The 15,728-nt window shown below is 44.0% G+C and overlaps 2 protein-coding genes across 3 annotated transcripts; one reads left to right on the top strand and one right to left on the bottom strand.

The window, feature by feature from the left end:
* The first annotated feature begins 2,211 nt into the window (after nucleotides 1-2,211).
* On the top strand, nucleotides 2,212-6,683 carry LOC308111547 (uncharacterized protein). The gene is made up of 4 exons (XM_080466506.1): nucleotides 2,212-2,985; nucleotides 4,211-4,410; nucleotides 4,518-4,642; nucleotides 4,732-6,683. The coding sequence occupies exons 1-4, from the start codon at nucleotides 2,235-2,237 to the stop codon at nucleotides 6,014-6,016; spliced, it is 2,361 nt and encodes a 786-aa protein (XP_080322632.1). The 5' UTR covers nucleotides 2,212-2,234; the 3' UTR covers nucleotides 6,017-6,683.
* A 1,040-nt stretch (nucleotides 6,684-7,723) lies between these two features.
* On the bottom strand, nucleotides 7,724-15,724 carry thoc5 (THO complex 5). 2 transcript variants are annotated; one of them, XM_080466827.1, is made up of 20 exons: nucleotides 15,617-15,724; nucleotides 15,274-15,381; nucleotides 14,263-14,406; nucleotides 14,009-14,122; nucleotides 13,497-13,594; nucleotides 13,166-13,312; nucleotides 12,957-13,071; nucleotides 12,324-12,456; nucleotides 12,163-12,240; nucleotides 12,006-12,049; nucleotides 11,059-11,158; nucleotides 10,257-10,365; nucleotides 10,087-10,188; nucleotides 9,909-10,011; nucleotides 9,718-9,829; nucleotides 9,505-9,608; nucleotides 9,304-9,391; nucleotides 9,114-9,229; nucleotides 8,809-8,999; nucleotides 7,724-8,700 (listed from the first exon to the last, which is right to left on the bottom strand). In XM_080466827.1, exons 2-20 carry the CDS (start codon nucleotides 15,370-15,372, stop codon nucleotides 8,637-8,639), a joined length of 2,061 nt encoding a protein of 686 aa, XP_080322953.1. In that variant the 5' UTR covers nucleotides 15,373-15,381; nucleotides 15,617-15,724; the 3' UTR covers nucleotides 7,724-8,636. The 2 variants fall into 2 exon arrangements, with proteins under 2 accessions (XP_080322953.1, XP_080322954.1); XM_080466828.1 differs by having other exon boundaries at nucleotides 8,135-8,700; nucleotides 9,915-10,011.
* Nucleotides 15,725-15,728: the final 4 nt, after the last annotated feature.

Raw genomic sequence — 15,728 nt, 5'->3', positions numbered from 1 at the left:
GCTTTTTATCCACATTGGCAGGCAGCCACAACCGCATGCACACACATGCATGCACATAGGTCTAATGCAAGTAAACACAATCCAGTATCCTAATTGTATTACAGCTGAGTCATCCCCGAGACTGCCAGGACAGCCATTTTTCTAGATGTCCCTCCCAAGGTGACTTCTCTTTTCTCACCCACTTCCATGCTCACCCCCTGGCTGTGTTGCCCCTTCAGCAGTGTATTCTCTTGTTCCCTCAAATCTGCATTCTCCACTGTTTGCCTTCACCCCAGTCTGATCATTTTGCTGTATCTACGACCTTCTCAAATCAATTTAAGGTCTAACTACACCAATATGAATGAAAATAAAGGAACCATTCTCTCAACGTCAATATCTGTGCAGTGGGCGTGCATGCTCACACATGAGCATGCACTCCTCTGTGACAGGTTTGACTTTTCTTCTTTTATTTTCCTCAGCATTGACTCTACATTTTTTTTCTTCTTCTGTCTCCATCCATGTTTTAGAGGACAAGGTCACTACCAAGCTTCTTTCTGTCAATGTCATTTGCATAGCTGATAAGTTATGTTTTTAACAGAAAATAGTGATGAATTTACTAATTTAATGTAATTGTAAAGGTGATGCAATATAACTGTTTCATAGACTGAGAAGGCTTTTTGTGATCTTTAAGGTCTTACATTGTGCTCGGGTGGAAAAACAGATTTAGCTTCAGGTAAACTAGAGGATTCATCCCAAAATTATCTCTGGCCTGGTTTTTCAGTTTTAATGATTTGTTTGCAAGTCCTCTGCAGATACAGTCTCACACACTTGGAAGCAAGTATTGGCATTTCTTCCACTAAATTTAAAAGAAAGACCACTGAACAAGAGGTCCTCACACAAATGCAGTTGAAATGTGCTTACTTGCAGGATTTTACTCATTCATAAAACATGAAGCTGTGAAGGGAGAGGATGTGACGCATGTTATTTCTATCTTATATGACCTTCAGTGCTAGTAACATGTGAGGTGTGGTACCAAACACATGTGGGGTGTGTGCTGCACATTCTTGCCATATTCTTGAAATCACTAGCTCTAAAAACAATTGCATGTGTTTTCTTTTAAAATATGCAAAAATGGCTATCCCCCTCAGATAATAAGTTTTGAAAGGCCTCAGACATAGTATTTGGATGACTCACACAGAGGTTAGCTGTCACATAGCCATATGAGAGCCGAGCTGACAACGCTCAAGTCCATATTGAACATCAGATACAGAGGAAAATTGCACTGATTTGTCTATTCTTTATCATTGCATCTTTGAGGAAACGTGCACAATCCTCTTTTCTCCCCTTTAAGGTATGCAGAGTAAACTCGCTCACCCTCAGTTTTAGTAATCGATAGGTGCTGTACATGCTCTTCGGAGCTGGTCCTCTTGTCAGAGCAGACATCCCTTTCGATCAGCACAGACAGCTCATTTAGATTTTTGCGTGAATGCTGTATCATCACTGAAAGCACTCCTAGTGTGCACAGACTGTAAGTTCTTTATTTTTAGTGTTAGCGTTTTGATTTGTTGCTCGATGACACGTTTGGTTGGCAACCACAACTGCCCATTTGGAAATTCGTTCTTTTGAGCATAACAAAAATGTGAATATAGGAGATAAGAACTGATGCTGTTTGACAATGTGTGATGAACTTTGTGGTTTTGTGTGTAGTAGTATAAAAGAGTCAATGGCCCAGCAGTGGAGCTGCTCCCAGGTGGGATGGCATGGATCTGCAAACTCACACTGCAGCAGTGAAGCCACCTAAAGCATCAGCAGAACAAACATCCACACAGTCACCTCACATCTCACGTCAGTGGATACACAATGTATACACATTTTGAAATATTGAAATAAAATTACTGACATAAATTATTGATGTGCAATAGTGTTGTCATTATTCATTTCACGAGCAATCAATACTTTTACAGAACACATCAAAACAGGAGAGCTGATGGGTTAGGCAATACTGCAAAAATAACAGTCGTGTGTTGTTTGAGAAACTCAAATGTATTACATTTAAATGTAAGTCATCTAACTATCACAGTGATCAGCTATAATAAAGCTGCTGCTGAGCAGCCTGGAGCTTTCTGAGGAAAAGATGTCCCTTTAAAAAAAAAAAAGTGTGTCCTGCTGCTGACTCGTGAGTTTTCCCTGCCTCCTGTATATAAACCCGATGCTCTCCCTCCCACTGCAGTCAGTTCTCCCCTGGCCCGGCCAACATGAGTTTCACTGTCGAGCACCACTTCTTGGGCCCGAGCTCGTACCGCAAGGCTCGGCCCGCCTCCGCGTCCTCCAGCGGGTTCCACTCCCAGCGCCGCCGCCCCACCTACAGCCAGCCGCCCTCCGTGGACAGCCTGGACACGCTCAGCGGGGACATGGTGCGGAGGAGCGAGAAGGAGATCCTGCAAGCTCTGAATGACCGGTTCGCCGGCTACATCGACAAGGTGCGGAATCTGGAGATGCACAACCGCAACCTGGAGGCGGAGGCGGAGGCGCTGCGACAAAGCCAGGCGGGACGCACCTCCGCCGGGGATCACTACGAGCGAGAGCTGGGTGACCTGCGGGGTCTACTGCAGCAGCTGACCGGGGAGAAAGCCCGTGCGGCTCTGGAGCACGAGCACCTGGAGGAGGACATCCAGCACCTGAGGGTCCGACTGGAGGATGAGGCGCGAAACCGGGAGGAGCTGGATGCTGCAGCCCGGACCATGAAGAAGTACGTGGAGGAGTGCCGGCTGGCGCGCCTCGAGCTGGACAAGAAGCTCAGCGCCCTGGAGGAGGAGGCTGACTTCCTGAGGAAGAACCACGAGGAAGAAGTGGCGGACCTTCTGGTGCAGATCCACAGCGCCCAGGTGAGCTTCGACCTGCGGGACATGCCCAAGGCGGACGTCACCAGCGCACTGCGCGAGATTCGAGCGCAGTTGGACACTCACGCGTCTCAGAGCTCATCGCACGCCGAGGAGTGGTTCAAAGGTAAGTTTGATCAAGAGTGAGCATTAAAAAAAAACTAGTTAAAGGCAAAAAAAAAAAATATGGTTTTCCAAAATTTGGTTAATGATGCTGCAATGGAGGCGCATCTTTTCCGGACTTGGGCAATGATCGAGCTGTGCCTTCCAATGTCTTAACACAGGGTTGCAAACGTAGTTTTTTTTTTTTAGATAATATAAAACGTCATAATTATAAATATCATGTTTGATAACATATTTCAGATTTTGTTTGAGATTACTAAACCACACTGTCTTTCTTCCAGCCTGCTGGATCATACACTTGACCGAAATTGAGAAATATAGTTGGACCAATAAATAGGAACCAAACGGAGACGTATAGCCTACAATCATTAGAAAAAAACGTGAAGATCAAACTTTAATAGCCTGAATTTCAGTCCAGTTCGCTGCCGCTGGATGATTCTTTTTACTGTCAAGACGTGAGACGACACACGCTGTGAATAATTTGCACTCTCATCATGAGTGACAGTGGGTGTGTTCTTGTTTTTTTCCCCCACCACGATCACTACAGGGGTTTGTTTGCTTGTTGTGCACCTACAACCCCCGCAAACACAGTAGATCGAGGTTTTTCAAGGTCACAGTGCTGCAAGCAGACCAGACAGACAAGCCAATGCTCCACCCATCAGTCCAAGTTCACCCATTCATCCTTTCGGGACAGATATGAATAAATCTAACCAAGGTATTTGGTGTTTAGGTGGAGATTGACTCAAGCAGGGCTATAAATGACACAAATAACTGTAAAGGCCCAGAAGAGTTTGTTGCAACTCCACAGTAGTTTTATGAGATGTGGCACATATAATTGCTTATCCATCAACCCTTACAGGATATTTATATGAGGACTTGATCTTGCCATTGAAGAGAGCAGGCAGAATGACCTTCTCAGTGTGTGTGGTGTCCAGCTGACTGCAGCAGAGGCTCATTCATGCTTGCAGGAGGGAGGAAGCTGAGTCAGACCACTGACTGACAGATGGACAGTGTGAAGGTTACTCAGGCACCCAGTGCACAGTGACACTGCTCTCTGGGGCAACACTGGTCAAATGTCCTCTTCTATAAATAAAAAAAGGTCAAATTCTTTCTTATGGATCTTTCCTTCTTATCATTCATCCATGGATCTCAGGCCAGATGGATATGACATAGCCAAAGGCCTTACATTAAAATTGACTTCCTAAGGGTGATATGTTTTTGTTCTGTAGTGCGTGTGGACCGCCTTTCCGAAGCTGCAAGGTCTAACCAGGATGCGATCCGCGGCACCCAGGAGGAGATCGCCGAATACCGGCGTCAGCTCCAGAGCCGCTCTATTGAGCTGGAGACCCTTCGAGGAACCAAGGAGTCACTGGAGAGGCAGCGTGTAGAGAGTGAAGACCGGCATCACGATGACCTCAGCTCACTACAGGCAGGACATTTGGACTCTCATAGAACAAAAACAGAAATGCATGTTTGTTGCACTATTTTCTTCAGTGAGCATGAAATGTGTCATGGCTATGTGTGTTAATCCTGCAGGAAACTATCAATCAGTTGGACAACGAGTTGAAAACCACAAAGTGGGAGATGGCCAGCCAACTAAGAGACTACCAGGAGCTGCTGAATGTCAAAATGGCCCTTGATATTGAAATTGCTGCATATAGGTTGGTCACCGTTTGAAAATATTCACAATTCTACTGATACATTGGTTTTACCAAATTCCGGATATCTGTGTGTCTTTTCTTCAAAACAGAAAATTGCTGGAGGGTGAGGAGAACCGCTTCACATCAGGTGGAGGTCCATACTCCTACCTGGAGGGCAGGATCTCTGCTCACTTGAAAATGAAAGGAGATGAGATTTCAGACACCGTTATCGTGGAGGAACAAACAGATGAGACTCAGGTGACCGAGGTGACGGAGGATGCAGATGACGAGGAAGAGGAGCAAAAGAAAGAAGAAGAGGAGGGAGAAGAAGAAGACGAAGAAGGCAATGAAAACAAAGAGGAGGAAGGGGAAGGTGGGGAGGAAGAGGAAAAGGAAGGAGAAGGGGATGAAAAAGAGGAGGAAGAGGAAGAAGAGGACAAAGATGGAGAAGCAAAAGGAAAGGAGGAGGATGGTGAGAAGTCTCCTTCAAAATCTCCTCAACCCCAATCTCTTGCTGTCAACTCACCAGAATCTAAATCACCAGAATCCAAATCACCAGCGGCCAAGTCCCCGATGCCCAAATCACCTGCTAAATCTCCTGCAGGAGACGAGTCCAAGTCCCCGATGCCCAAATCACCTGCTAAATCTCCTGCAGGAGACGAGTCCAAGTCCCCGATGCCCAAATCGCCTGCTAAATCTCCTGCAGGAGACGAGCCCAAGTCACCTGTGTCCAAGTCCTCAGCCAACAAGTCCCCCGAACCCAAATCCCCTCCTCCCAAGACCCCTGAATCCAAGTCTCCAGAGAAAGAGAAGGCCAAGCCGCTTGATGCCAAAGACACCCCCAAAGAGGAGACAAAAGACAAGTCTCCATCTACTAAGGATGAAAAGAAGGAGAAAGAGCAGCCAGTGAAGGAGGAGAAGAAGCAGGAGCCAAAGGAGAAAGAACCAGAGAAGGTAGACAAAGCTGACTCAAAGAAAGAGGGCAAAGCAGACGAAGCACCTAAAAAGGATGAGTCTTCAAAACCTGCACCACCCAGCAAACCCGCCGAGGACAAACCAGCCCCCAAGACTGATCCCAAAGAGAGTGCTCCCCCAGCCAAGGAGGAGAAACCCTCTGCTCCAAAATCAGACAAGGCCGAGTCTGAGCCAAAAGTGGCAGCTAAAGCAGAGTCAGAGAAAAAAGATGCGAAGAAGGAGGAGAAGAAGCCAGAGGAGAAGCCTGCACCTCAGCCTGAGAAAAAAGACAGCAAGAAAGAGGAGAAGAAGCCTGAGGAGAAAAAGGAGGCCAGCAAGGAAGAAAGTAAAGATGTGAAGGAGGGAGCAAAGATGGAGAAAGCCGAGAAATCTTCTGGCACTGAGTCCAAGGAAATAAAGGACGAGAAGGTCAAGAAGTAAGCCTGAAATCCTCTGATTCAGAGGAGAGGAAGAGGAGGAGGAGGAGATGCCAAAGACCTGTGATGGAGGGAGGTTAAAAAAAGGTATAATGAGGGTATAAGGAGCAGGAGAATGGCGCTGAATGTAACCTTCTGTTCTGTTGGGTAATTTAACGTCCAAAGCAAAGCAGGTAACAGTATGTAAGCAATAGAGATTTCTGTAGCAAATAACCCCCTGCTCCTCAAGTATGGCCATTACACACCCCTGACGCTTTGATGTGCGACTGTAGTGAATGCAGAATGCTCTAATCTCTTTATCTGAATGTGACAACTGCCCTCAATTAATAGCAAGTGCATTTAAACTGAATCCCGCTGATGTTGATGGCGGCTTCCTGCTGTTCCTCCTGAAGCCTTTAAGGGCAGTGATGTCATTAATAATGTCAAGCTAAAGATAGTGACAGATATAGCCTATAAAAAAATGTATAGTTCAAGAGATACAAATGTCTATATTATATTTATAGCTACATCACTAAGAAGGACTTGAATTCTGCTTGTTGTGCACCTTAATGCAGCTTCTGACAGGTGAGCTGCAGTCTCACTCATTTAGTCTGCAGCGCAAGTGACAATGATGACCGTGCTATGTATAAACTGCTGAGAATATGCAATATGAAACAGTGAATAAAGAATGGAAAAATTAAACAACCAAAGGCTTTGTGGAGGTTTCTCTTAATATGTTCACAGACACACACCCTCCCTTCCAAAAATCAACAACGTGTTTCCCCGTATGAGAAGATCTGTTCAGTGTCGAGAACAATCATAGGAGCTGTGAGGCCGAAAGGTAAAATGCTGCGAGTTACTGCACTGCATTGCGGCTGAGGAGAGGGGGAGCTGTACCCTCCCTCATCAGCCACCGCACCCTGCTCTCATCCCACGGACCACCTTCATGTATAAATCAAGAGCAGCATTGCTCATTCACATAGATTACACTCTATTCTCCAGTTCAGCCTCATTGCAAACAGAATGACAATGAGACCTCAGATTCACATTCCAGTAACACTTCTCAGTTAAAACCATGATCACTGACATGGCAGTTCAGTTCAATCATGATTGATGTAAAAAAACAAAACAAAAACAAAACATGATTTACATTAAATGTATTCAACCTTGATAACAGTGAACAAATCCTCGGATCCGTTTTTGCTTCGTTGGGGCTATTATTAGATTCGCCACATAGCAGGAAGCTAAATTTGTCACAGGGTTTATTGATTTCAGCATCTCGTGCCAAAAGTAATCTATCTTACCAATTCACCTCTATTGAAAAGCACATAACTACTGAATTAATGCCTTCAAGGAGCCTTTGCTCTTTCATGCATAAAATACTGCAGTTGGACAAGACTTGGCCGACATTGGGAGGTTTTCTCAGCTGGCATGGCTTCAGGTGAATCATTTGCATCAGGCCCCTTTAATTCAATATCTGCATTTTGATAGATGGCGTATTGTGATAGGCAGCTCAAGAACACAATACAACATATTGGTGTTCCAACTGATTATTTTTTTCAAGCCTTATTTACTGTCTTAGTTTTGATGACCTTTTCTTGGTGCATTAAAAAAACAAAAAAAACAAAAGGTAATTACTGAACCTACATTAGCTCTAAGTGCAAACACCCCCATACTCCATTATATATTTTGGTTGGACACTTCAGGACAAGTATTTGAAGCACCATTGATACGTTTTTATAAGTTTATTCATGATTGTTATACCTGGTGCATTGGTGTCGTGTGCAGCTGGAGCCTACCCATGCTTACAGACAGCAAAAAGGTTGGGCGACAGCGGACAGGTCATCCGATGTCCAACATGATGGTAAACAATCTTTTTAAGGGTAACATTCCATTAACGTCGCTGTTGTATTTTGGGTTTGAGTTATTTTTGGGCGTTTCACCTTCACATCAGTTTGGAATGCTTGACTTTTTAGAAACACCAGCGTATCGTCACTGTAACATACTGTATATGGATAATACCCTTGACCCCCATAATTCTATTGTTGCTTTGCTCATTTCCTTGACACTTAATTCACACACACTCAACCCTTCTGCTATCTTTTGCACTTTTGTTCTTGTCTCTTGCTTTTCCTCTAAATTTACTGCATGCACCAAACCAGCAGAAGAATTTCCTCGTATTGTGTAAACTCTACCTGGTAACAGATTACCTTCCTGTGTATTCTCACACCAATTAATGTTTAGACTTTTGATTAAAGAATGACATTCCTTCTTCGTCAATGGCCTAAAGAACAATTTAACCACGATCACATCCTAATGGATTTATACTGCAGTGTGAAGAAAACAGGAGAGTGAGACTCTCACCGTTAACATAGAGAGAGATCCTTGGTGGATTTATCAGTATTCCAAATGAGAATCAGTTTTTTTTCCTCCCATCAGTGAATCCAGAATCATAAAGAAGAGGTCAGAGGCGAACCCTGCACAATACCCTAATTAATAATAATGGAAAAGAAAACCAGATACACAATCCATCAAAAAAAAAAAAAACAGTGTTCTTTTATTGACCCACTAATGCAAAGACTTAAAAACGATACCATGTAGGGTTTACAGCTGGAAACTACAAATGGAAGCTTGATATAAAAACTTCAACGATGACTGAAGAAACCCTGCGGATGGTTGTACTTGAAGGGCTTCAGGCGATTTGGACCCCTGCCATAAAACAAAACAAGACAAAAGAAGTCAGACACAAGTCAATTCAGTGTCTTTTTGAACAACAGAAATCAGAATGGATCACCAAGCTTTTTGGTGTATTCATACCTGACAGTGCGCAAACACATCTTTTCGCGGGGAAACTCTCTCGGCCCTTCAACACCATCGTCTTGTCCTTCAGTCTCCAGATACACATCCAGGCAGACGCAGAGACGTGCCATTTGATTGGTGAGGAGCTGGTGTCCCGGACGAGGTCCCTGCAGCTCACTTTTGAACACGTTGACTTCACTCTCCATGGCCTAGGCGTGTAAAACACCAGTTACAGCATAAGAAATCAAACAGCCACCAAGTAGAGCGGCCACAAGGCACCGCTGCATTTTAAATATAGACGACCACTGCTGAAGATTTCTTACGCGGAGGTTGTCGTCAGTGCGTCCGCTGCGCTCTCCCTTCCAGCTCAGAGAGAGGGAGAAAAGAGGAGAGATCTCTGGATAACGAGGACTGAGCACCACTGCAGCATGGAGGCGAGCTGAGAATGAGAAGGGCCGTTATTCAGAGAAGTTCACCCAGATAAAGACTTTAGTCACTTGTGATTGGATTTACCTGTTCCTCTTTCAACCACTGCCATGAAGTACAGATCGGTCTCTTTTGCCAGTCCGGCATCGGTCACCTGACGTGTATATGGGAGATGCTGGGAAAGAAGACAAAAATGTGAGCGATTATAAATGTCTCCTACTTTGATTTCATGGGATTTCAATAATCTGAAAATGAGTCCTTGTTCCGAGATGATTATGTTTGCTATACCATGTACTCCTGGTGACTGATGGTGATCCAGCGCGCTAACCGGGAGAGGATCTTGGCAGGAAAGAGATGCTGACACTCGCTGGATACAGGGATGATGCTGTGCTCTGAGGGGAGGAGCAGAAAAAGCTCAAGTCATAATTCAATCAGTTCATGAGGAGTAATAATGTACAACGTTGTAAAGGAAAAGGAATAAAAAAATAAATAAAAAATTACCCAAAGAGGGAAACTGTCTGTGGAGCGCCAGACGAGACTGGACTCGACCCCTCAGTAACTTCATGGTGTTCTCCATGTGACTGGCGCTCAGGGAGCTGCCCACGCGCACACCCTGGAAACACATCAACAGAATCGTTATGAAACCGTGAGACAAAGGAACAGCATGAGTGGAGATAATATTTAATTCTAACCTTCACCTCTGAAGCGTCACTGGGAAAATGAAGTCCTCCAAGATTCTGAACCCACATGTAGGGATGACCAAGCTCCTCCACGTAGTCCGCAAAGGTAACAATCCTTCAATACAAGCTTAAATTACATTTTGCTCTCAAGTACACTCCTTCCCACACTTTAGTAACATGACATTCTTACCCCACTTTATCAAACTGGTAGCGATTAGCTGGATTGGGTGTTTCTCCTCCGTGGTCGCCGGTGTAGAGGCAGCTGACGAGAGTGTCCGCCTTCAGCAGGTCCCTGACAAGGAAAACATGATTACTCATTCTCAACTTCAGGACAATGAGAATGCTTCTTTACGGACATACCCTGCACTGATGGCGGTGCTGAGGTCTGTGGAGGTGGAGACCTTAGTCTTGACCGTCATAATGTTCAGATTCATCAAGTAATAGAAGAAGAGGTGTAAGACGCTGCCATCTGTGGAAACAACACGTGGGAAATAAATGAATCTGCTGCTATCATAACTCAACAATCTGCTCTTTTCATTAATCCTCTCAGTGGTGCCCCCTGAGTTTACTTTGCACCGTAATGTATCTGGCAGTAATAGCAGGGAGTGGTCACAAAGGCAGAGAGCAGCACCCAGGGGACACATACTCTGCTGATGGTCATCTTTCACGCCCTACTTGCTGCAGACACAGTGAACTCTGTGACACGCTGTCACTCACTCACACCTACACTGTCCACTTTTTGCTTCTGCTGCACTAAACGAAATGCTGCATTAGGCAGGAGTGACTGGGGGAGATGGGAGGCGCAAGAAATGAAGTCAAAGAAAGACTGGTGATGAGAAAAAATGCTTACAATATAATGTACGTGCTGCAGACCTACAATGCTGCGAAAGACTCCCTTACCCTTCTCCCTCCACTCTCCTCCTCCCCTCCTCCGTGAGGTAGAGTTACGCCTGCAATGCAGATCTCCCTATAATTTGTCACTCTGTTCCTTTAACCACCAGCAGAGGGAACATGAGGGTCAAACGCTGTCATGTCAGAGCAGGTTATGTTTACCCCCCCCCCCCCCCCCCAGTGTTTGGCTGGTATCGAGTTACTACAAGGCACAACCTACACATGGTCAGATTACAAGGTATTCAGCATGGAAAAATATCAAACTTCATACCTTTACATTTCAGGTCCAAGCAAAGGGACAGAGGATGCCTTTTCAGCATCTCCTTCCTTTTGTCATCCAGCTGACCACCCGTGGTTGGTCTTCTTCTCTTCTGTTAAACAGCAAATAACAAGCAATAGAGTGATACTCAATTAAATCCGACAAACAAGATGAAATGCCACAGTGATACAGCATCTTCAGTAGTTCAGCTTTCTATAAGTACAAATAAGTGGAGTCAAAGAATATCTGGAGACAGTAAAAGATTGAAAAAATGTTTCACATGAGCTGTGGCGTGCAGATTATACTACAGTGTAGTCTAATACAACATGAATCACACAAATTGTGTGAGGAGAGATACCGTAGGTCGTGCCTTCCTGCTGTCAGACGGTATAATAAGCACTGCTCCTCATCCTTTAATGTGCAATAAACACTCAATTATCCATGTGCAATACTTGTATATTCGTTTTATACGCATTTCTTATTTTTTAAGTGTTTTCTCTATGCTGCTCCCATTTGTTGCCCCCCTCCTCTATTTATATTGCTCAGTTTTACGCATCTCTGTGTGCCTGACTGTCCACTATGCTGCTGCGACACTGAAATTTTCAACCCGTGGGCACTAATATCGGTTTATCTTATCTTCCAATGAAACCTCAAATTTATTTTCAGAAAAAAACATGAATTCGCATTTCTCCAAGAGAAACATCACAACAGTGACAATGTAAACCTGTTTAGAGCTGAGTTTATATGTCCAAGGTCGACTCAGGTTACAGTCACCTTCCCATTCTTAGAAAATATTTCCCAGAACCCCCACACGGCCACTCCGGATACAGAAGTTGATCGATATCTGCTGCTGCTCTTGGACCCACATGAACCACTATGTGAGACTACCGAGGCTTCAGGGACTGTGTGTGAAGTGCATTATGTCACAATTCAAAGATTTAGACCACCAGGCCACTCACGGTTTTTTCTTGCTCCTCTTCAGCATCTGAATCACTCTCGTCATCTGGACAAAAGAAAAGCACATTATAGTTTCAAATATACAAAGTGCATCAGTGAGACACACTGCAATAGAGTTATGAATCTGCGTGAAGGCCGGTGTTCAAGAAGTGTTTATACCCTGCGAATCATCCGGAGGTTTGGACAGAGCTTTAGCTTCATCCACGTCACCACTGATGGAGACATTCAGGTTCTTGTCTGAAATTGGCACAATAGTAAACAACTGACATGTAATATGTATCCCAACATATTCTCACAGTACGTTGTTAATGAGTACTCACCACAGGCCTGGCCATACGCGTTAGCCTGAACGAACAGAACATAGAGAGGGGGAGGCAGATGGCGGGCAATTTCAGTCTGTTTTTGAGTCTGTTCAAAGGGCATAGACAGGTACTCCTGCACCGGTAGAGAGGCCTGTGGACCAAGAAAGAGCAAAAAGAGGCGGGTTTGCATACGGGGAGTTGATGGATTGGCAACCTGTAAGGAATGTACTCTGCTTTTGACCCAGACTCAGCTGGGATTGACTCCAGGAGGTTAACATCAAGTGGACAAAGTAAGTGTGGAAGATGAACGGATTGATGGAAATCAAATGGATTGTTTCTGTACAACTTCATCGATGAACAGGAAGCTGGAGCGGCCCTGATTCCAGCTTTTGGATGGATGAATAATACTATGATATTCAATATAAGTTGATATTTTAAATGAAATGGTAATGTTTTCATTACTTTCTTCATCTCATTGACATGTTTAATACTTTTAATAAAAAAAAAGACTTTAAGAAAACAAATCATTCCAGCCAGTATTTAGACTTTACATATTGTCCAAGCTTTTTTGGGGTAATGTCTGTGCATAGTTTTAAACCCCGTCAAAGCTACTGAGCCGAGGTTTTAGAAGAAAAACTCAGTAAATCCTACCAGCATGATGGCGTTCAATCCCGGCTGCAAGCTGGTCAGATGTTCCTTTTTCACTTCAATGCTTTTCTGAATCGTTTCCTTTGAGGCCTGTGACTCTTTGTATTTCTCTGCCAGCCTGTAACCAACAAAAAAACCAACTTTAACTGCTTTACATTCCCTCAAAACCCCTACATGCGATTCTCCTTCTATGCTGTGACCATAGGTTGTACCTCTTCCTCTGTTCGAGCTCCCAGTCCAGCCGAGCCAGCGTGAGTTGGTGGGGATCATTTTTTGTCTGGTGAGGCTTGGAGATGTTCTCCGGTGCTTCCTCATAAAATTCTTCCTCACTCACCAAGTCTATTTCTTCATGCTTCGACCTGAGACAGGAAGTTATGTGTAGTTATCTGAATTATGAAAATTAACTATGAACAAACAGAATAGAGTGGGTGATAATGATCACTGTTTATAAGACTTTTTTTTTTCCATGAGTAATTGATTCAATTGAGGTTTTTAAAATTTTAAACTGAATGATGAAAAATGAATGAAACATTTTTAACTCACTTGAACTCCAGACACTTGCTGATCTCCTTTTGTAGATGCATCACTTCATACAGCAGGTTTTGTAACTGCAGATGCAGCACATCAACTCTCTGTTTTGCCTGGTGGACATAAGAGAGATGGAGAAGAAATATATCATAAAATAAATACATAAATGGAAAATAAATAAAGAATAAAAAAAATGCAGCCCTGTGGATAAATGTGCTATGTTTTTCAATGTTTTCTCACGTCGAGCTTCCGTGTGTGTGTGTGTGTGTGTGTGTAATGGGGATCTTAATAAAATGAAATGAAATGAAGTGAAATAAAAAAATGTGTACATTTTATTTGAACACATTGATATCATCACACACAAAGAATCAGTTTCAGACACAAGGATACATTTGCATCTGAACTCTGCTGAACGCGGCAAACAGAACTTGTTTTTCTCTACAAATTGACAGATTAGGGTGGAATCATCTCAATGTTGGGGTTTATTATAATGCATCAGATGGGGTTGAGAGTGGTGTAGGAGTTACCTCATGTGTCTGGTCTCTGCCTTTCTTTAGTCGCATGTGAGCCAAACGGTTGAGTTTCTTCAGAGTCATGACATGGATACAACCCTGCATACGTCTCTGCTCAACCTCTTCGCTCTGTGAACAGAGTTATGAAGCTTCATTGTTGTGGAGAAGATATCTACTCACCTCTTAAACCAGTCTGGAATGTTATAGACAATCATTAGGCTATGCAGAAACATGAGATCTGGTGTTTAAGTTGCCAGTACGACTCTTACCCCCTCCTTGGCTCCGCTGGCTTTAAGCTCCTGGATCTCACTCATGAGAACAGTCAGACTCTCACATGATTCTTTGTACTGAATGTAGTCCTGCTCAGGGTCTCTACTGTCCAGCTCCACCTCCTCACTGTACACACGCACATCCTGCCAAAAACACAAAAAGGTGTCACATTACTGTCACTCGTCGTTCTATCAGAACCAACTTTGTTTTTGTGTAGTGAGAAGAATAGAAACAAGTCATCTACACTTGTGGTCAAGTCCAGATGATATGAGTTTTAAATTAACCACCTACTGGCTCCTATGATGCTGTGTATTAATAGCTGTGTTTGTGCTGTTCGATTGTTTGTTTTATAAGTCAAGTCAAGTCAGCTTTATTTAGACAGCACTTTAAAACAGTTGTGGCTGAGGCCAAAGTGCTTTCCAATAAAAGAGTAAAATAAAAAAGTACAGTAAAGAGTAAAAACAGTGAAATACAATAAACAAACAATAGATTGGCAACAATAAAACCAGGGACAGAGTCTCAAACATGGTTAAAAGCCAAGGAATAAAAGTGGGTTTTAAGATTAGTTTTAAAAGTGGACAGTGAGGAGGATTGTCTGACAGGCAGTGGAGCTCATTCCACAACAGAGGGGCTGCAACAGAAAAGGCCCTGTCCCTTCTGAGCTTTCGTTTGGACCTCGGTACCTCCAGAAGAAGCTGATCAGCTGACCGGAGGCACCGAGCAGGGGTGTAGGGGTGGAGCAGCTCAGAGAGGTAGGGCGGGGCAAGACCATTCAGAGATTTAAAAACAAATAAAAGAATCTTAAAACGAATTCTAAAATGCACAGGCAGCCAGTGGAGAGACGCCAGAACGGGTGTTATGTGCTCCCTCTTACGTGCTCCAGTTAGAAGGCGGGCTGCAGCGTTCTGAACTAACTGGAGACGAGCGAGGGACGACTGGCTGACTCCAACATTCAAGATTCAAACAAATCAGTAACAAAAAACAACAAAAAACAAATAAACTCCCGGTACCTGATGGTCTCCCTCTCCGCGGCCGCGCCTCATCTCCGGGGTTCCTCCTTCACTGCGGAGGACCTTCGATTTCCGTTTCTTCTGGGCGTCCGAAGACATGAGTAGTAGCTGCGTGCAACAACAAACAATAACGCAATCTGAATAAACCCAAACAAATCGTTGGGGGCGTCGTTCCAGTCCCAACTGTGACCCTTGTTCTAATCACTTAGCATTCTAGCTATTGTTAGCACTGCTTAATGACCAACATCTGATCGCTCTTCAGCTTCTAAATGCAGATTCATAACCACAACAAAAAATGTGTTTTCACTCTGTGTTCAGGGAGCTTTTGTCAACATCTACATACCTTCTTAAATTGTTTATTACACCGAAGATCGTGAGTAAACGTGCCCAAAGAAGTGCTCAGCAACGAAGCCCTGTCTCGCAACGGAACGGAAGCCCCAACGACCAAAGAAAAA

Source organism: Lipophrys pholis (assembly GCF_963383615.2).
Source record: "Lipophrys pholis genome assembly, chromosome: 7".
NCBI lineage: Eukaryota > Metazoa > Chordata > Actinopteri > Blenniiformes > Blenniidae > Lipophrys > Lipophrys pholis.
This window is presented reverse-complemented; position numbering and strand designations above follow the sequence as displayed.

Coding starts and splice junctions, on each gene's coding strand:
- LOC308111547 (XM_080466506.1), top strand. CDS start 2,235: ATGAGTTTCACTGTCGAGCACCACTTCTTGGGCCCGAGCTCGTACCGC. Junction 2,986..4,210: donor CGCCGAGGAGTGGTTCAAAG/GTAAGTTTGATC, acceptor TTTGTTCTGTAG/TGCGTGTGGACCGCCTTTCC. Junction 4,643..4,731: donor ATTGAAATTGCTGCATATAG/GTTGGTCACCGT, acceptor TCTTCAAAACAG/AAAATTGCTGGAGGGTGAGG.
- thoc5 (XM_080466827.1), bottom strand. CDS start 15,372: ATGTCTTCGGACGCCCAGAAGAAACGGAAATCGAAGGTCCTCCGCAGT. Junction 13,313..13,496: donor AGCAAGTGTCTGGAGTTCAA/GTGAGTTAAAAA, acceptor TTCCTGTCTCAG/GTCGAAGCATGAAGAAATAG. Junction 11,159..12,005: donor AAGAGGAGCAAGAAAAAACC/GTGAGTGGCCTG, acceptor GCTGTTTAACAG/AAGAGAAGAAGACCAACCAC.